Source organism: Antrostomus carolinensis, unplaced genomic scaffold (assembly GCF_000700745.2).
Source record: "Antrostomus carolinensis isolate BGI_N321 unplaced genomic scaffold, ASM70074v2 scaffold7227, whole genome shotgun sequence".
In the NCBI taxonomy this organism is placed as follows: Eukaryota; Metazoa; Chordata; class Aves; order Caprimulgiformes; family Caprimulgidae; genus Antrostomus; species Antrostomus carolinensis.
The window spans coordinates 18,816-40,747 of NW_010329454.1; the positions used below are offsets into that span (position 1 = coordinate 18,816).

At 40.1% G+C, this 21,932-nt stretch overlaps 1 protein-coding gene across 1 annotated transcript in view; it reads right to left on the reverse strand.

Moving 5' to 3' along the window:
- Positions 1 to 21,932, reverse strand: part of FNDC3B (fibronectin type III domain containing 3B) — a gene marked incomplete at its 3' end in the record, with an annotated part of 60,306 nt that overhangs the window by 17,846 nt on the left and 20,528 nt on the right. Inside the window, exons 7-17 of the mRNA XM_010172565.1 lie at positions 21,809 to 21,927; positions 19,400 to 19,574; positions 18,729 to 18,815; positions 15,265 to 15,403; positions 14,622 to 14,693; positions 13,954 to 14,072; positions 13,032 to 13,137; positions 11,265 to 11,437; positions 8,949 to 9,062; positions 6,679 to 6,828; positions 2,599 to 2,879 (exon numbers count right to left, since the gene is read on the reverse strand). Of these exons, the coding sequence (XP_010170867.1) occupies positions 2,599 to 2,879; positions 6,679 to 6,828; positions 8,949 to 9,062; positions 11,265 to 11,437; positions 13,032 to 13,137; positions 13,954 to 14,072; positions 14,622 to 14,693; positions 15,265 to 15,403; positions 18,729 to 18,815; positions 19,400 to 19,574; positions 21,809 to 21,927 (1,535 nt within the window). The remainder of the gene's footprint in view (positions 1 to 2,598; positions 2,880 to 6,678; positions 6,829 to 8,948; positions 9,063 to 11,264; positions 11,438 to 13,031; positions 13,138 to 13,953; positions 14,073 to 14,621; positions 14,694 to 15,264; positions 15,404 to 18,728; positions 18,816 to 19,399; positions 19,575 to 21,808; positions 21,928 to 21,932) is intronic.

Below are 21,932 nucleotides of genomic sequence, written 5' to 3' on the forward strand. Positions count from 1 at the left end.
CACCTTTTAACATATAGCTTGATAAACGCGTTTCTTACGGCTACATTTCTCAGTGCACCGCGTTCCGTGATGACAGACAGGTGTCAAGATAGGCTTGGAGGAGAAATATCAATGAAAGAGTTAACAACAGATAGCAAAAACACTTTGACATGTCTATTTTTATTAGCAGAAAAACACTTCAAACTATAGATGAGGTGCTTTTGCAATTCAACTGCAGTCACTGGTCTTCTCTGACAGGAATAAAATACAAGATTTGGGTGTTGCTTTCTCTTGTTTTCTAAAAGAAAAGAATTTTCATCTATTATTACTTCTGATTAGTCATCCACCGCTTTGTGCTCTTCACAATAATTTTTTTGTTGGTAGGAACTTAGTCTAACAACAATATTTAGAACAGTTGCAGTTACTGCTTGTGCTTCAGCCTTTTCATTTGTACCAGAGATAAGCAGACTCCCTGACTAAAAACCTCGTGATTTAATATGGTGCTTTTAACAAAAGAACAAAATAAGAATGGAAAAAAGAAAATATCCAGTATGATCTCAGTGTAACAACACTTTTCATGGCATCAGGAGTTAAAAGCTTCATGGACAAGACTGCAGCATGATTATAAAAAGTAATGTCCTGTCCATCCTTTCATTCCATATCTCCATTTCCGGGCTTTGAAGACAAAGACATTTCCTTAAAGGAAGCTGCAGACAACCAAGAACCAGCTAAAAAGGAAACTGAGGAAGGAAGACTTCAGTGAAGAATTTATATGGTCCATTCTGGCTGTCTTGACTGTTGCTCAAAGTTCTCATTTTGCTTTAGCTGTTTTGACTCTTGATTGAACATATGAGGAGAAACCTGGGAGTATGAGACTGCCCGAAGATGATGTAGTTCCACAGCTGGGTAGTCAGTCAATAGACAAATTTTCCTATTAGGTTTTTGATTAGTCTTCAATCAGTTGGGTTCCCTGGTCTGGCTTAGAGTAAGATCACATTAACCACCAGCACCGACACAAGGCAGAGAGTGAGAAACGTGGGAGAACACGGAGATGGAGGGAGGTCAGAAGCATGACAGCAGCAACCTGAATTGGTTCAAACCCTTGTGTAGCTTTACTCGTGCAGTATTTTCACAAATACTTTAAACTAGCTTAGCTTTCCTTTCTCTCTTCCCATTTACAAGGTAAAAAATATGGTTAGTTTTCAACAAGACCAGTTTTCCAAGTCTGGAATGGTGTGATAACACTTTGCTGGCACAGAAGAGGAGATGACACAAGGTGGGAAGAAGAGGCTCCTGCTGACAGCAATGCTAGTTTAAATCGACCACAAAACTAGGATCATACAACAGTCGAAGACAAGAAAAAGCTTAGACTTCATTACTGCTTTTGCCATAAAAGGATCAGAGCATTACAAGCTGCTGAAGAACTGGAGACAGCGATAACGTAGTCACATTTCCTGGATTTATAGGAGTGATTTGGCACGGAGAGGTTCTGAATCACCAAATTCCTATTTCACTTTCTTTTTTCAGATTGCCAGAGGGGGATGTGTGTGTGTATATATATATATATGCCTATTTATCCACCTATTTAATAAATCTACCTCTTTATTTTTTATTACATTGTTTTAAAACCTAGATATTCCAGGGCAAGATCAGGAACCACTGTACTAGGCACTGTAAGCAATCCATGTTCCTCGCTTTAAATAACTCCTACTATATGTATTCGTATACTTGCTACAAGAAGTTCTCTTTTTCAGGTACATGATAAAATTTGAGAAATGAACTTTTCATTTAAACTCTACAAGACTCGTAGGATTGTCACCTTGAATAGAAATAAAAAATATTACAGAAGGTCTGTGCCATGTCTGATTTTACAACTGTGCAATCAGACTCCAGTCTTTATTAGAAGAGTACTTAAATTAGAATTTCTTTTGCCACATTTTCTGCTGTACTGCTGTTCATTGCCTACATGGAACCATATTTTTTTTTGTAATTAGCAATTAGGGAAAAAACCATATAAGCCAGAACATTAAAATAATAATAAAATTTTGGCAGTATCACTTAGAAATTTAGACTCTGACGCGCTATAAAGAAATTGTTTTTAAATTCAGATTATCTTTTAATTAATCTCCATATGCGAGAAACAAAAAATAGCTGTAGCTATGCAAATAAGAGTTCATTGCATGCAAATTGTTATCCCCTCACAGGGATCAATACAGTCAGTAATATAAACCCCTGAAATAGTACTGCTAAGCATCTGAAAAAACATGAGATGTTGCATTGTAATTGTAGTTATTTCTCATTTTTTAAATGTATTAACCTACCAGCACAACCTTACCTTAGCAGAGCAATTTAAAAAGGAGGAGAGGTCAGAGATAACACAAGGAGAGGAGGAAGAAGAAAATGTCAAGAGAAAGCAATATTTGAATGCAAACTACTGCAATTCTTTCCATAAAGGAATTACTGCACATTTCCGTGTGCCCAAGGTTGGTTGGTTGGGTTGTGAGTTTGTTTTCCCCCCTGCCCCACATTCTCTACATGCCATAAACATTTCCCATGTAAAATTAAGCTGTGTGATCTTATCCCAAGTGCACTGTACCACAGCAAAAAAAATGTACTCACCGGTATGAGGTTTCTGGAAGCAAATCATTGATAACGTAACTTGTAACATTTCCTACTGGAATGCTGATGTCACCCAGGTCAATGTTGTATGATGTAATCTCAGCTCCGTTATTGCATGGTTCTTCCCAGTTCAGTACAAGGCACACAGAGGGTGAGAGTTGACAGGCATCCACATGTTCATCCTCCAGCACGGAGAGGGTAGAGACTGCATCAGGCACGGATGCGGGGATTCTGCAGGTCACCAGCTCACTGTAGGGTCCAGCTCCTGCCTGGTTAATAGCCTGTGTGTTTAAAAAAAAAAAAAATTTACAGGGTAAATGTTCTATTTCACATCTATCAAGTTCATAACCATGAACTGTGCAGCCTGGAAGAGCTGCATGGATTCTTCAGAGGATATGCACCGCTGGCTTATTCTCTAAGGCATGACTCACACCCTCTAACTAAACTAGAGCAATTAATAATTTCCTTTGTTACTCAGGAGTATTTCTCAGAAAAAAAATTGGAGAATATTTCTCTTTTTCCTAATAGCTATTTAATCAAACTTAACAGTAACCTCTTTATCAGCAGCAAACACTTTGTTTAGTAAGGGAAAATGTCACCGTCATGCTGTCAGTGACAGGTGACATCACACTGTTCAGCAAATTGGCTACCCAAAATTGTTGAGCTGCTCTGTATAAACCCCTCAGTATACTGCAGAGCATCAACACCTGATGCTTTATGCAAGCAGAGCACCTCTAGACATAAGAGCCATTTGGCTTGCTGAGAGCTATGCTGGTTCCTAACTCTGAGAATGGATAGTTAATTTCATGCTAAAAAGTTTCTGATTTAAGAATACAGGAACTCAGCATGGCCTTAAATCTATGACTCACATTTCCCCAGAAGCCATAAACCACTAGCACACCACCACCAAAGCACATAGGTCAATATTTTCCAGAAAAGAGGACATCAACCAGTTATCAAGCCTCTTATCTTGACTCATAGACCCAGGATCCCAGTGGAAACCAAGTTTCAAAATCTGGTCCACTTCTGCTCATTATAACTACAGAGGCTGTTGTCTTTGCAAGCTCAACATTGCACACCTGGGTCTTTATCAGTCAGTTGATGCTCAGCCAGTGACAAATGCTGTGCATGTTGCACTGGAATGGCCTAGAAAATGACTTAACGTTACCTCCTCAGGATTATTGTAAGCTTCTGTGCACACAATCACAGAACCACGCAGGCTGGAAGGGATCTTGGGACACATCTAGTCCAACCTGCTACTCAAGCAAGGTCAAAGCTGAATACAGACCAGTTTGCTCAGGCTTTTGTCTCATTGGGTCTTGAAAAACTCGAGGGATGGAGATCACACAACCCCTCTGGACCACTGTTACAATCCTTAATTGCCTGCAGAGTGATAACTTTTTCTATGTATCTCATCTGAACATCTCTACTTCAACCTCTGGAGCAAAACTGGACACAGTGTTCCAGGTTCTCATGAATGGCACAGAACAGGCAATACCACCTTCCCTGATCTGCTATCTGGGCTCCTCCTGATACAGCCCAGCAGGCTGCTAGCCCACGAGGTGTGTGCAGAGCTTATGAGAACATATGGTACAGGCTGAGCTACAGGAGGTCCAGACCTTCGAAAACAGCTTTTGCCATTGCCCAGCATCATCCACCATCCACATTTCCTTTGAATTTGGAAGAGCAAGCCCAGAGTCTCCCACCAGATTACAATTACCTAAAAAACCCGGGTTTAAAATGTTACCAGTAGGACTACGATGGGAAGGAAAGGACGCGTCGAACAACTGTTTGATTTCTTATCCATGCTTAACTGTCGTGAATAACTTATTTCTGCTATGCATAATGCAAACACAAAGCCATGTTGTGTTTTTCCAGGAGACGTTTTGTTCAATTGAAGAAAGAGATAATAAAGTTAGATTTGTCAGCCGTTAAAAAGCCCTTCAAAACAAATCCTGCTCCAGGGACATCTTCTATTTAGTGAAGCGCTCCTAGAGCTGTTAAAAGTGAAGCCTTGTTTTGTGGTCTGCCAACGCTATTATTTGTCTTGCCTCTAAACCAGTGTTTGGCAATCTGTACCTTGCTTCAAGCAAATTGTTTTTAGTGGTGCTTTTAACTGCTTTATTGGACAATCTCATCATCATAACTTGATGGGAATTTCATTCCTCTTTGCTTCCTAGATACTCCCCTCCCTCAAAATGACACAATATTTCCCCTTTGCAGAAACCACAATTGTTTTCAGGAATATTCATTACAGGGAAAAAAGTTGAGCAACAGCAAAGACAAATTGTCTGCCCTGCAGTTACATATGCCTGATTCCTCAATTCTCTCTTTTTATTGAGATCGAGATAGCAATACCGTGTGTTTATGAGAAGGCAGAGTAAATGTGGTTTGGGGAATCTTTTTAAACAGTAAAAGAAAGATTTTTCTGTTAAAGCTGCTAACAGATAAGAAAAACAGCTATTATTCTCTCCTTCTTATTAAAAAAAAAAGACTAAAATTTCTGAAACTATTTAACTAACTTTCTTTATCTGTTATACATATTCTTTTTTTTTTTTTAGTAATTGCTTAAATGTTCCAGGGTATGAGAGAATGGCTTGGGTTGGAAGTGACCTTTAAAGGTCATCTAGTCCAACCCCCAAATCTTATAACAAATACAATATACAGATGAGATTTAGAGGATGAAGAGCGCTAGAAAGTAATGCATGGGTCACCCACAGACATCAATAAAATTTCTTGGTGCTCCTATGCATCTCACCAAACTTCTGCCCGTGGATTAAATTATATTGGCTGTGTTAAAAACTGGGTAGATTTGTGCAACATTTTTGTGTCAGGTAATTTAAAATGAACGTCCACTCGAAATCAAAGACACTATACAGCTGGCTGTTGCCATTTATAACATTAAAATCTTCTTGAGCTCCTTGCTGCTCACCACAGAAGCGGTCTCACGGTCTCCTCCCTGCCCAGCGGATGCTGAATGCTTTCCCTCCTGTCCAAACAAGAGGCACTTTCTGGCTCACACTTCCAAGCCACTCACATAAGCTCTTTCAATTTTTCTCCAACAGTTCTCGTACAAGGTATAGGGGCAGCTATGGCCAAGTCAGAAACTACAGTTGAGTGTACTCAGAGGTGTGGGGCCCTAGTGCCTTGGCTGCTGGCCAGCTGCTCCAAAGCTACTTCATAACCCAAAAAAATTCAAAAGTCCTGTTTAAAAAAAAAATTAAGAAGGAAACACTCAACAGAAGCATGTTGTCCTTCATCAAAGAAACAACCTTGGGTGGTCCACAAGTTGCCAGCTGGGTGGGTACATGAACTTTTGGTCAGATTTACTGGTGGTATTTTGTCTTCACATACAAATAAATCCTGTGGAAGAGTATCTTGGGCAAAAATATTTTTACTTCACTTACTTTACTTTCCATTTGCTTTTCAGTGGTATTTTTATTTTCATATCTATATAAGAAATATATTGTAACTTTTACTTTTCACTGAAAAGAAGAGTAGAGAAAGAGATCAAAGTGAAAGAGATCATATAGAGACTCTATATGAGAGTCAGTCTTAGAAATCTAAAAGAAAAAGGGGTAAGGATGAGGATTCACTTTCTGGCAGCTCCCATCTCCTATATACATAGGAATCTACTCAGCTGGTTTGCTTTATTTGATAAATGGAACAGATGTTAAGAGTTTATTATTTAAGCTAGGGGAATCTTCAATATCCAGTTGGGAGGTAGATGTTGTTTGCATCTCACTTCCAAGAAAAAAAAATATTAAATTGTCTAAACTATTATTGTATTGTTTTAATATCAGAGGGCAAAGTGGCATTATTCACTGAAAATAAAACACGAGAGCAATTTTTGAGAGTTAAAAGTGTTACCAACTCCCTTGTTTACCGCTTTGAATTGTGCAGAATCTAAACTATTCAGTTATTTAGCATCAGTCTGCATTATTTAAGAAAAATGTACATTCCTTCTGACTTACAAAGCACATAACTTCATAGTGACTAATGATAAAAATAAAAACATAGTAGAAGGAAACTCTTTACATCTTAGCCTGCAATGCATGCAAAACCTCCCAACTTCCATACCTGTAGCCTACAGCAGTAATGTGCTGCTGCTGACAATTCACCGATTTCAAAACAGGTCTCTGTGCCATTATACGCAAGTTGTAGAGATTCTTCATCTTCTCCCCACTCTAATCTGTATTCAGAGATGTCAGCACCAGAACATTCAGGACTCTGCAACACAAATATTTATGTGGTTCAATTCAGAAATGAGCACTTCAGATCTCTGTGGTTCACTGGGTAAGGAATAAAGTACATAGGGGGAAAAAAAGAAAAGACACCCTTATTTTTAAATTAATAAGCCATTATTGCTGCAAATGGAAATGTGCTGAATTAGTGTTCCCTAATAGGTTACTGAAACAGGGCAATCCTGCACAAAAAATTACCTGATAGAAATTCAGAGAAATGAGAAAGTGTACGCAGCTACTTCGTTTTTCATTAGGACACTCAGGAATAAATTGTCTCTCCACTGGCTTGGCAGAAGCACAGCCATGGAGAACACAAAAAAGCATCAATATCTAGCGCAGTCTGGTCGAGCAATCAAAACACAGCTCTGGAAGAGCCAGCCTTCAAGCCTGAAGTAGTTACTTCTGTTACTGAGAAAAGAACAACCTCAACAAGCAAGGAGCTCGTCTGAGGTTTTCAGTGAAGTCACCCATCAAGTTAATGGTCCCACTATGTGACATGGGAGCGTGGACCTGGGTATATTAACATCTGCAAAAAGACTCCTATGGGATCCACATGTCCTCAGCAATCCTTTATCATCCTGAAGTCTAGGGGGAGCATGGAATAAATACCTGAATTTGCTGGAGATGAGGCAGTGCAGGCATAACGGCACGGTTACCAAAGCAAAGTATTTGGTGTTTTTACCAGAACTATCTAGAGCTGTACTGAGTGGACTGAAGCGACTCAGGGAATCACAGCTCTACGTGCAGAAGTGTGGTCTAGAACATGACAAAACCTTTGTGCTTACAGCATGCCAGGTGGAATTGCCAGTAAAAGGATCAAGAGCACGGCTGCACGCCACAACGACCACCCTGCACATGGGCTTCTCTAGCTCTGTCTCTGAGCTTCCAGCTATTTTGGAAGAACCTTTCAGAACTGCTAAGCCAGCATTTTAAAACAATGCGTAAAAAAGGCAGAGTAGGCACCACAATGTGCTCTCTGGTCAGACAAAAAACACTCCAGAGTCCTCTGCTATTTTTCCTTCGTATCAGCCAAAAAAATGATGCGACTCTTTAAGAAAACCTAACCACTGCAAACCACATTACTCCTTCCACAGCTCCGCTTTTAGCTATAATAAACATAATATCCTGCACATAAATACAGAGCCTACCAGAAACACTGCTGCATTCACTCATGGTTGGGAGAGCAAACGCCTGTCCATACAGTCACTTCAAAGGGAACATTTAAAAGCTTAGTGCAACTTCTGGCTCAGCATCGCAAAACATTGCAAGAAATATTAACAAATACCACCAAACTGCACCAAAATCATCTGTTTTGTTATAAAATTAATCTCAGATAATGTTTGTATCTAGATATGTTGTTAGTAAAATCAATTTATTTGAGTATCTCATGAACGTTAATAACTTTTTTTCTCAACAGGGACATCCTTTTGTGGAGGGACCCAACAGATGCAGGGCTGGAACAGTCATGGTAGAATTACAGCCCCACCACTCCACATCACAACTTTATGGCAACATCCTTTCCTTTCTGCCTTAATTACATTATTTATTTATTTTTTTTTTTTTAAATTACACCAATCATCCCTTCAGCATTTCAGCTGAGACTTATTTTATAAGTCTAATGTCTAAGATCCTGGAGAATGAATAAGGAACACACAAACTAAAATAAAAGTAAATATTTGGGAAAGAGACAAACAATTTTTGAGGGAAAAAAACTACATCGTAAGCTTTTGTGCAAAGTTAATTTCATATCAGAGACTCCAGCTTCAGCTAAAATCAAATATTTGCCTCCACAATTCCACCCCAGGACACGCTGACATGCTAAAAGCCTGTAGGGAGCACTTCCACCCAACCAGTGCTCTCTCATCTGACGCCAGTGTAGGAGGTCTTGTGTCTGAATCCTGGTCTGGATGACTCACGATCAACTTTATGCAAGTCTTTAAAAAGAAAGTAAAGAAGATGTTTTTCTACAATAGAAGACTTTCTGCATACGATTTTCTTGCACAAAAGTTCCAAAGCAGCGCATAGCTCTCGAGCTAGCTTTATGTGGTGACCATATTAGTTTGGGTAAGCAAGATGGAAATCAAACTGTGAGGGCATGTGACTTACCTCCCAGCTTACAAGTACACGAGTGTCAGAGAGAAAGGAGAGAGAAGGTGCTCTGCACTGGCCGGGTGGTCCTGCTGCTGTCGTGACTTCGGTAGCTTCTGAATACGGCCCGTACTGGAGGGGAACAAGGTGTCTGTACATTAATATATAAGCATACACCCATCTAACACTCCTCAAAGGCTTTCCAAGAACAGCACACACAAACTTTTTCCAACGCAATAAACTTGCTCATAGAGAGATCGGGCTTCTGACACTCAGCACCAAACATCAGAGTTCAGTAGGAGACCATGGAAACTATTGCAAAGTTAAAATGTGAGGTGAGCTCAGGTATGAGTAGGCAGCACGTACATCCTCCTGTGAGTGCCTGTGAAGGTGTAAGCCACTTCTGATTCACCCAAGAGTGGGAACGTGCACCCAGCAAGAGTAACTGAGGAACAGCTTGTGTCTCTCCACCTTGCCTTCCAGTAACATGTTCATGAGTCTGTGCCACAGCCCAGCATAACTGGCTTCTCACGGATATAAGGAGAAGCACAGCAACAGTAAAGCACATACTGGTGTCCAAATCCAGCTTCTTTTACAACACATCTGCCACATGTTCATTATCAAAGGAGAGCTTGTGATGGAGCCCCAGCCAGGCTTCAATGTGCCGGGACACGCTGCACACTCGCCGTGCATGGCTTAGCTCCATGAGATAGCTCAGACAACTTTTGAGCTCTTGGTAGGAGAATAATTTAAAAGCATATTAGCAAAAAAAGGACAAATTTCAGGAGTTTGGAAAAATGGCTTCAGCCAACAGTGTGAGGACAGGAGAGAGATAACAGAAAGGAAACGGCCTTTCTGAACCCACTTGAGTGAAATAATGAAGTTTGTTCAGTACATCCCCAAGCTAATTAGAAACTGTTCTCCAGAACATAGGAACTTCACTGGAAGCAATTAGAGGAAAAAACACTAATATTTACTTATTTTGGAATGCAATACCAGCAAGTATGAAAAAAACCAAGCCAATACAAAGGCTGAACAATACTGAGATTATAAATCCCAGAAAACCTCTCAACAGATGTGTCAGTATCTGGGCTATCAAGAAAAGCTAACATTGATCGCTTTGTTTGAATTACAAAGAATGCACACACACAAAAAATCTCATTTATTGACTTCTGCTGTTTTCTTTACTAGATGGGAGGGAGACAGGTATTTACATCTGGTAAAGAACACCACCCCCAATTCTACATCTGGTAAAAAAACCCAACCCAACCAAAACTAGCCCCCTCATTTAGCAAAGGGTGGGATGAGAAATGCTTTGCAACTTTAAACAATGTTTTGTCAAAAACAAAGAAAAAAAAAAAGAAAAAAAGAAAAAATAAAGAGGGGGGAAAAAAAAAGGCAAGGCATCATATCCAAAGCTACCAGCTAGGCAATGGCTTTCATTCCAGCAAGCAAATTCAATCTCTTCATGTGTTTTCAATTGATTTTTCACAAAAATAAAACAGTGGATATTTTAAAGACAAAATAGTTTAATAGCCCTGCATATTTTTCTAATACCTAAGTTAAGTTTAACAGAACTTCTCCCTGTAAGTGATTAACTTTAAACCTGTATGTTATCTTTGTCATCAAGATTTCCTGAAAACAAACACAGCAATATGCATGTACTGTTGCTGGGACTGCCTTTATAAAAAAAAACCCTTGGAAAGATGCTCTCACAAAAGCAAACAGAACCAACCCAAACCTCACTGAATTATCCGGAATCTCTCAGTAGATCTCTGTGGACATCAGATAGAATTTCTGATGTACTTGGGAAGGCACATCTTCCAAGGATATCATATAGCAAATTAATCAAATCTATACAGCATTTTTCTTTTCAAAACCAAATTAAAAATTAATAATGCAAGCTTTCCTCAATATATATCCATCTGAGTGAAATTTCAGTGTTTTTACACAGTTAAGATTTAAAAAAAACCAGAAGGAATACAGTTGAAGGGGAATAAATAAGATACCTCCTTGTAAGCAGATATGACTTTAGCAGGGATTTGGCACATTTTGGTCCAGTTGATTTTGGCCAATCAAATCATATTAGTAACTGAAATCTCCTTTTAAAAGAAGAATACCAGATTCAAAACTGCAGCTCTTCCTCAAAAGTTCCTTTAAGCATTTCTCACTTTATTTTCTTGTGCCCATCTCCCTGTCACCTTTCTGATCACCAGCACTAAGTGCACTAACTAAGTCAGCACTAACACAATCACTTTCCAGAATTCCCCATTCAGGCACAGTATCACCTCCAGCAAGAAACAACCAAAGCAGGCTCCAGCACACCGCACGTACCCCGCCGTCGTTCAAAGCTCTCACTCTGAACCGATACGTTGCTCCAGGAAGGAGGTTGCTGACAGTGCACTCCAGATCAGGACCGTGATACACTTCAGAAACAACTTCTTCAGGTTCTGTCATTTCTACACTGTACTCCGAGATGGGACAGCCACTTTCTGACTGAGTGACATCTAGAAAAATATCATATAATTCATTAATAACATAAAGACATATGCCAGGAAGATTAATTTTTTACTTCACATACCACAGAAATATATACATGTCTGTGTGGGTATAGAGATATATACACACACATTACCAACAATGATTTTCCTCTTCAGTAGATGCCTTACCTGCAATAGCTCATCCATGTACATGATGAGCCCAAGGAAGTTGTGGATGCCCCCGCCCTGGAAGTGTTTAAAGGCCAGGCTGTATGAAGCTTTGAGCAACCTGATCTAGTGGAAGGTGTCCCTGCTGATGGCAGGGGGGTTGGAACTGGATGATCTTTAAGGTCCCTTCCAACCCAAACCATTCTATTATTCTATGATTGACATTTTTAAAGGAAATTAATAAAATTACTCTTAGCCCTAAACATTCACCAGGTCAGACTATCACATAGAAGAGCAGCAGCTCCCCCAGGGCAATGATCTGTCACTCTGAGAAGCTGTGTTTGATGCCAGGAGGTGCCCAATTACTTTTTAAGTAGAACATGGTGGCTACCATCCTCTTCTGAGGATGAAAAAAAGAACTACTCAGCATCTTCCCCCCAGTATCAAAGGTGGTGGTGTGTGCAAAATTGGTCAGTAAGGCAGAAAAAAAGGTATAGAATGCTGCAGGAAGAATGAGATTAGCGCTGAATACACCCTTCCTGGGACAGCTAGAAATGAGGAGGCATGTGGTGGCCGTCTGACCCAGTCTTGGCTGCTGGCTAGAGTTGGACACAGGCTGAAGTGGGTCATGTACACTCCAAAACTACTACTTATACATGGGAATTCTGGCAAAGCCTCATTAACTTCCAATAAAAATATGAACAACTGCCATCCTTGAACTTTACTAGTCACACTGCTAACATTTATGAGATTCTACATCTCTGTACAATGATCTAAACCGTGCATTTCACTTGCAATAACAGCTTTTTGCTAAACTGAATTTGTTTTCTGTGCCTGTATCTGTTTTGCTGTGGGCATGTTTTTCTCCATGAAAGCATGGTCCATGTCCATGGTCCAAGTCCTTTGCAAAATTACAGGTGTCCAGTGGACTGTGTGTGTTATACTGTGGATCAGGGTTTAAATGCCAGCCAAAATCCTCAATATGTTCTAGCTCAAATTTCTGAGACAAGTCCTATAAAGAGCAAAAATACTTCTGCTACGTCAATATTGCAAAGGAATAAAAAAGATGTGGAATCACATGGTGTTTTTGTAATAAAAGTATAGATATTCTAATATGGCTCATACTTTGTAGTCCTGACACAGAGACAGGTCCTAACTAAAACAAAAATGGGAGCACAGTTGGGCTAGCCAAGTGAAACTACCACACAATATCAGGCCTAAAGGCCAGCTGGAGCACAGGTAAGTTCAGAAACCCAACACAGAGCCACAGCAGTTGATGAAAAGTTGCACTTCTGACTTGTACAGACTTCACTGGGCTTTGCTTTACACTTCCTAGCGCACAGAGTACACTGCAACTTTTCACAAAGTCCAACAGAACTAAAAGCTAAAGCAAGATCAGCAACTAATCACCAAGATGAAAGTTACTCAGCAGTGAGGTGGTTGCAGGGCTTACCCCATTGCAGCTGTACTTCTTTGTGCTTCGGCTTCCCCAAAACTCTTGGTGGTCGGCAGTGACCTGGTGCAACACTTAGCGTACGGACAGGTAAACTTTCAGAACACTGCAAGAGAACAGGAGCTGAAGTTAACTCTCCGGTATGATTAACGCCTACAAAGTGAGGCACGAGTAGAAAGCAGCACAAGAAATTGTTTTCTCCAACCACTGAATAGAAACTTCTATAAACAATAAAGGATAGGAGATGCTATCACGCACGTTACTTACAAATGCAATTAACAGAGGTCTTTCATTAGCATGCTCAAAACTGCAGCACTGATGGCTAATGTTGTGGGGTTAATTTATTTTTTCTTGTTTTTTAAAAGAATATCAAGGCCTGAAGTACTCCATCATAAAAAAAAAAAAAAATTCAAAGCAGGAGGAATAAAAAGCATAGGCACTGAAATGATTTTAAATCAAAGAAGGGAATGACAGGAGTCAGTGGCTGGAAAATGGAACCCAAAAATTTAAACAAGATTTCAACCACATGAAAGGTAATTAATTGTTAAAACAAACTACCCCTACTGCATCTTCACTCACCAGCTTTGGTCAGTACAGGATCTGTACAGGAGAGTCTGGTCTTCTTTAAGAACGTGGCCAGATCAGATAAACAAGATGGTCTTTTCTAGTGTAAGTATGAACACCTACAGGTTGGTTTTGAGGAAACCAAATTTCACTAAATGGCAATTTGCCTAGAAAAAACTCCATCAGGGACACATAGAAGTCTTCTAAAATTCAGCAACTTGCAAAATAAGATTAACTGCAATCAGTGTAGTGCTACAGGAAAAATATTCACCTTCTTTTTAAAGCAGTAATCAAAAAGAGCAGATAAATCTCTGAAAAATATAAACCCGATAGTCTTTATCGTTAAATAAATACCTACCTGACTGTGTCCGCCAGTGCTGATACAGCACGCCCGGAGTTTATACAAAGTGCCTGGTTTCAAGTGAGTAAAGGTATATTCTGTAGCCGATCCACTGTATGCCACTTCCCACAGATTTGCTATAAAATGAGAAATATCTAAGTTTAGAGAAGTATAAAGTGTCTAGGAGGAAAGAAAATCCTTAATGAGGTCTTCCACAAATGATGTATTTCAGGAAAGTCATTAGTGTCGATATTACTATGAATGTTATTTCTGTTCCTGCTTAAAGATGTATATATAGACACAGTTACAAAAAAACCCAAACAACAAAACAAAAAAACCCCAAACCCCCACAACTTACAAATGTATTTCTAAAGTATATTAAAAATATCAAATCAAACACAGTAGCTTCAGCCCTATAACCTAAAATTCCATGAGTCTTAGAGAAAAAAGAACATACTTTAAAAAAAACAAACCAAAACAAAACCCACAGCAAAACTTCCCCAAAATCCAACCCAAACTCTCCCAGGATCCCTGCAAGTTTTTAAGGCTGGAAGTATGTAACTCAGTTTCAAGCATATCTGCAGCATTAGGACTTTAATGATAAGAACAACAATAGCCCAAAGAGTCAGTACTTCTTTATAGTAGCCATAATGGATTGAAATGGAGAAAACTTGTTTCAAGTTTACCTTCCAGACTTCCTTGAGAAATCTCTAATAGATACTTTAGGATTTCTGAACCACCATTATCCTGTGGAGGCTCTGAAAAAAAACAAGACAAGTTGTTAATAAATCAAAATTAGGAGTGAAATGGAACAGAAAGGTTACAGAGCTTGTTTCTGATTCTGCTCCTTCTCCTCCACAAACTCCCCCACATTAACTGCACAGAGGAATTGATAGCAGAAGTGGGTAGCAGACATTCATTTTCAGCGTGAGTCAGAGTAAGGTGGATGTATAATGGTGCTACAAACAAAATGTATGGAAAAAGGATTGAAAGATGCAAGCAAGGAGGCTTGCCCCATCGATAAAGGAAGCAGCTGGAATGATGCTACAATGGGACATGAAAAGGAAGGTGAAAAGCTTGGAGATACACCTGAGTGCAAGTGCAAGTTAGTCAATAAAAATAAACAAAATTTTTGATTCTGAAAACACAGGAGCCTCTACATGTCTTTTAAAATATTAAAAAAATTAAGTTGCCAAGCTCTCCAAACACATCCAACTTTGGACTGAGAAGCAGCATGAAAAATCTAAGTTCTAATACATATTTACATAGTTTTATTTGAATTTATACTGACTCAAAAAAGCTCTACTATGACAAATTGAACTGGCTTACCCCACTTCACATTGAAGCCATGAGATGTTATTGGCCCCTTAATAACGGGTCTGGTTGGAGGTCCTGGCCTGTCTGGGCTCGTTGTACAGACCAACACTTCGCTGGGAGAACTCTTTCCTTCCACATTAGAAGCAAACAGCTGAAACAAAACCACAAGTTTATCATTGTTTACTGTAACTGCTTTTTTGACATTTCTGCATTAAACTTCTTTTAGTCACTGCACAAACATCATTAAATTGGAAAGCGTGTCACATCTCAACAAAGCGTGTGGGATTCTAATAACAGATTTAGATTGTCACGTTGTTTCTTTACAAACTACACTGATTTTTCCCCTCCCTCCACTAGCAATAGATCATAACATGTTTAAAATGAAGAGCACTGCTCTTTTTCCCCTTAAGAAAAAGTCACGTGGCAACCTGCAGTTATCTACTCATAAAAGATGAAAATGCTGATGATAATAATACTATTTTTGTTTTTGGAGGTATTTCAAACTGCTATTTAAAACAAATTAATTCAGAGTATCAGTAATCACACAATTAAAAGCTTAAGCAGCATGACACTCAAACAAGAACAATCTACAGCCACTGAAATGAGCAGGATGCGCACGAAGAAAACTTTCTCAGCCAAGTCTTTCATCTCTACTCAAGAACACCTTTGTCTGACTTCAGGGAGAAGGTTGCTAAGCTAAGGGAAGACATAAGGACCTGGCCAGGAGACTGAGCAGATCAGGATTGTACAAGAAACCCCAAATGGTACAGAGTTTTGTGGCTGCTGAGAGCTGTATTAGCTCATGCTAGTCTCTGGGACAGAGATCTGCTGCCAAGGAAGTGAGTAATAAAATATGTATTAAAATCACTAATTGTAAATATAAGCTAGCAGGAACTTTTCCACTTGGGAAGCTCTGCTATTCTTGGGAGCAGTCACTACTATTCTCTCTCCTAACACAGGTGTCTGAGGAAAACAACTTGCAATTTTTAAGGCCAAAAAAAGTAATTGAGGTTCTCTAGCCCATATGCTTGCTTTAAACAAGTCACTAAAGACACCATCAGCTCCCGTGTATCACCTCTTGGTTCTTCTCTGACTATTCTACACTTTAACAGAATTGTTTTTTCTTGCCATGAACACCAGATACACCAGATAGACAAATATCCCAGTAACAGCTCTAGGGAATCAGTGTGAGCTACAAATGTAATGCAGCATTTATACATTTCCCCTATGCATCCAGCAAAAGATTGTACTAGCCCGGCAGGAACTGAAAATTCGTATTAAATTGATTGTTCAAGCAGGATCTTCAATACTTTTTCACAGCCAGAGCTTCCTCAACCTCGAGTCCCCCATTTTTTTTTGTAGGAACAAAAATAAAACTTTGTTTCCAGATAAAATTACGAAGTAGTATACACAGCACTGCTTTATGTGGAACCTCACTAGAAACAGCCATTGGTGACTCCCTTTTATGCTGACACATCGAACACTCCAGAGAATGAGATTTCTGCACCTTGTCGTGTTGTGTTTGGTAAGATTTGCCCTTCTGTGCCAAACTCTCACTTGGTACCAAACAAATGCCTTTACAACAGCATTACACTACCACAGTCGCTTTAATTAATCAACCTTTATTTCATCAAGAAATGTTAGCAGGATGTTTCCCTCTGTATGCACACATTATCTGGCATGAATTGAATTTCCCCCTTAATTCTATTATTAAGGGAGATCCCCAAAGAACCGTATTTTTCTCAGGTTCAAGACAAGCCTACAACTTGCCAGAGAGCCAAGCTCGCAACTTTTAAAACACTGCTGTGGTCCTAGGGTGTCTGTCTTTGGTTTTGTTTTTTTTGTTCTAGAGTTTTGGGGATCCTTCCCCAAATTCCATAGCTAATTAACGCTGGTCTGCATGCAACAAGGGAACATCTCAGTGCAAAAACCAGGACAGTCAGATCAGAGCTGTGCTTATAGAATCATAGAATGGTTTGGGTTGGAAGGGCCCTAAAAGATCATCCAGTTCCAACCCCCCTGCCAGCAGCAGGGACACCTTCCACTAGACCAGGTTGCTCAAAGCCTCATCCAACCTGGCCTTAAACACTTCCAGGGAGGAGCAGCCACAGCTTCTCTGGGCAACCTGGGCCAGCGTCTGACCACCCTTACAGTGAAGAACTTCTTCCTAATATCTCATCTAAACCTCCCTTCTTTCAGTTTAAACCCATTTCCCCTTGTTTTGTCATTAACTGAACTTAACTTATAGCCAGTGACAGTTTTGTAAAACTCCTGTTTAATTTGAAAGCAGGGTTACAGAGAAGCACTAACCGTCCTCTTCCCTCAGACAGCCACAGCAGCTTTTACAACACTGAAATAAAAAGCGTCATCTCTGAGCAGCACCACAACAACTTTCCTTCTGATTCTTTGCATAGTTCATGAAGAACTTCACAAGGTCTTCCATCCCACAAAGGAATATATGCAAAGTAGTTTTTAAGGATTTAAATGAGTTTTTGGGTAAAGTGGTTTTTTCATTGCTCTGGAATATACCAAGACCTACAGAAGCCAAATGTTTTTTGAATCAACAGAAATTTACAGCATCCTTCTCTCCCTGAGTTGTTGACAAATGACACGAAGATGCTTCCAGACACCATTTCTGTTTGGTAACATGGGAGCACGGTAGAAGTTGGCTTTACAGATGGCTTCTCCCCATCTACCCATCTCTAGAGGGACAGCAGTGCTCCAGACCATGCGGCCCAATGCCATCTTGTGGAACCACTATGGTGGACAGCCCGGCCACGGGGACAGAAGGATGGACAGCCTGACCATGGGGATGGACGGACAGACAGCCCGGCTGCAGCCCCTCTGGTAAAATCCACACAGTCTTCTCCTCAACAGCAGCACTCAGCACTGGTGTTGTGCTTGATGGATTCAGTGGCAGGAAGGCAGATGACTGAATTTTGTGTTTGCAAAAAATTTCAGAGCATCTGTCTTGGGGTTCTGTATTTAGGAGCACGCACAGAGTAGGAGATGCCAACAGTCGCTAAAAAAACAGCCCCAAAACCAGCCACGTGTACTTATGAGATGGAAAAGCTTCAGTTTCTCCATGTCAGGGGAAGACAGGCCCCCGAGCTGGGGAAGGAAGCTGTGCTTGCTGGGCTCCTTACAGCGTTTCCTCCAGTCTGTAGAAGTGAGATTAGTTTTGTGACCACAGATCAGGTTTTTGGGGAGCAATGCAGCCGACTACAACCACCTCAGGCCCTGGGCGACACATTTACAAAATCAGACCTGACAGTACATGTTACCAAAAACTATGGTTGTTGCAAAAAAGGCCAAGCAATAAGCATCTCCTGTGATAAAAGTAAAAAGACAACTAACAGTTTAATCTGTTAGGTCACAATATACAGTACATTTATATTTCATGACTCAATTCTGGACACAATACTAAAGGTTCCGTACAGTGCCTGGAAAAAACCCAACACAGAAAAAGATTTTACCCTGAATTTATACTGTGTGCTTCTTCTGAGATTCTTCACAGTACAGGCTTGCTCCTCTCCAGTGTACTTTGGGTGAAACACACTATCCTAGAAAAAAACAAAACCAAACACATTCCAGTAACTGAGGACTCTGAGGAAGTGCTCTCTGTGTTATAGTCTGTAGCTAGAACACATTAAAGCAAAGGGGCTTTATAGTCCAGTGCTTTTTATTATTATTACTTTTAAGCTGCAAGGCCACAATAATTTTCCTTCTAGAAGGATGCTGTAAGTGACTTGAATAATATATCTTTGTTGTAAAATAAGCACAAAAACAATCGTGACAGTTTAACAGGTTACTGAAATAGAAGTGACAGATGAGAGGATGCAAGAACATGACACAGCAGTGAGGAGGACACGGCAGACTGAGCTGCTAAAGGACAAGCTGCACTCTACCCTACAGACTCCTGCGAAGCTTATGAAAGTAATCATGGCTGACAGTACAGATTTTTAGATAAGGATTCATAATTCTGCTGTGGAGTAGAACAAATCACACAGCTCCGTCCTGTCAAGTACCCAGTACTCCTAAAAGACGCTCCAAAGCAGCAATCCACAATCTTCTCAGCAATCTTGAATCAATAAATGTAGACTCAATCTAAGTCATGCAGTGTACCTTACAGTAACAGGGTACTTACATTATCTTCTTCCTGAATTTCCAGGGTGTAGGAAATCACTTCCTCTGGTGTACATCCTTCTACTTTATTCCACTGCAATGCAATCCACGTGACACCAGCTCGAACAAGCCTTGGTGCAGAAGGGGTCTGAGGAATATTACCTGCAGTGTAGCATACCACCTCCTGGCTGTACCCACTGCACAGAGACAGAGAAGGAGAGAGAGAAACATTAAAACAACACAAAACTTAAAAAACCCCCAGAATTCTATGTATTTACAGAAATATTTCACACTTTGAAAAAAAAAATCTAGACAATGTTAAAATTGCCCAAGTGGAAAAGATGAGCACCCAGTTAGGAAATGCCAGAACTAAGAAGAAAAAAAAAAAAGCAGGATTATATGTTTCCTCACAGTCATTTTTACAGATCTCATCACAATAATACTGGAAAAAATAATATTTGATTGCCTAAAAATATTAACTTACTATTAACTGTGAAGGAGAGGAAAATCTCATTTAACAAAGGGGAACTAAAACATAGAAAGTAAAGCCCCAAATGTTCAACTTTTAGATGTTGAACTTGAGATGCAGTTTCCTCCTTTTATAAACTTAGAATACAACTTCTATTTAAGCTACGCCTCTGAAAGTGAAGTGCTTCAGCAAATCTAGTCCCACTGTTTCAGACATCCTCCTCCACAGAAAGCAAGGAAAATTTATCCAGCTGACCATACATGCTCAGCATCACGTAGGAGCTGTCTGGTGCAGGCACAGGTACCTTCCAACACTCCAAGCTGGCTCTACTCCTCTCCACCTTTCCCTGCCCAAGCTTTCTTGCATGTTAAGCTGAGCAGAAAGTTGGTCTTTTGCACAGCTCAGGCTGCAACCAGAGAGAACATTCCACCTATAACTAACATCTGAACAAGACAAAAATAATCTTAAATGGTAAATCTACAAGCTTTACAACTAACCAAAACCATCTTATGACACAAAGTGTTAGATGACATTATCATGGCATAATTTTGAGTGCCGTCTATAAAAATAAGCCATGTGCTGTGGTGCTTATCTCACACATTAACACAGAGCAGCTGACCATAAATATAGTTCTTAGTTCACTCCCTCCTCAATAGCCTGAGGAAAAAGAGAGGGAGAGAAAGAAGAACGAAAATAAAAAAAGGGGGGGAGGGTTGAAGCATGCCCTAAGATATTTTAAAAATCCAGAATCTGGCAAAGAAATGAGAAGCCAAAACTGGGAACTTTGCACAAAACTGGCAGTCTCCTTCCAGCTACACTCAGCAGCTCCAGCTCAAGCCTCTCCTCTCTCCCCAGATCAAGTATTATTTCAATAGGGAGGGAATTCATCTTGCAAGAAGTTGGCAAAAGGGACTCCGTGCACACATGAACAGTCCCAGCACATCTCAGAGGGAAAACACAGGAACATGAATAAAGAAACTTTTTAAAGCTATATATTACTAAGAGGTTTGTGCTTTGGAAGAGAGAACAATACAGGAATCTCCCTCAGCAAAGCAGATTGTTATATACAGCTAGTGTTTCTTTTTCTGTCTTTCTTGTAGTAATGATTAGATCCTGTTTAGCTAAGAAGGACAATAAAGGAGTATACAAGAGCACTGGATGTTTAGCTTCTTCACAGCTAAACTTTTCCTGGCCTATTTTCCTTCCGTGAGCACATGGACACACACACCCTGCAGCACGATGTTGCTTTGGGCACACTCTGGTCCTCAGCTAACATTTTAGCCCAGTGCTCCCCAGCAGCTCCCAGAGGACTGCAATAAGTCTGATTTCTCAGCATCTTCATTTGACCGCATCTGTTCATGCGCAAAGAAAAGAAAAACTTGAAACCCATCTTGCAGGGTTCTTGGGTGTGCCTGTCCTCTCTTGGTCCTGGCTCTCTCAGCCTTCTTTCCCACCCCATCAGCCAGCCCTGCCAGTCCTGGGGAAGAAGGAAGGGACTGTACTGCTGAAAACAGACAGAAGGGCTTTGCTTTAAACCAGAAAAATAAATGTATCAAGATTCCTTTCAAAATCTGTAACTCAACTTCCTCTTGCTTGTTTTTCTTGGTTCACAGAGGTCCCTAGTGGGAACTTTACATAACAGATGTATTCTTTTTATATTAGGAATGGGCCACAAAACACCATTTAACACCTCAAAAGGAGCCTATCTTCTTAGGCTAACCTCATCACGCTGAAGGTACACAGCAATTCCCTGGGAGGTGAATGACACCACCAGGGAAGGTGCGATTTACTCCAAAGCATTAATAATAGAGCAAGTGTCAGATATTTAACTCAAAACCATAAAGAAAAAAACCAACCAAACAATAATTCCCCCAGAAACTCCTCTTTACGCTGTCATTGATGATAGTTAAACTTTTTAACTACCAATTTTTCTCAAGAAAGCGTGTACCTTGGGCAACTTACCTAGTACCGATGTCATTTTGAGCTGCTAATCGGAAGGTGTAACCCAAAGCCGGACAAAGCTTCGTCAACTTGCAATGCTTCTGGCTTCCAAAGTAACATTCTCTGAAACCACTGTTCCTCTTTC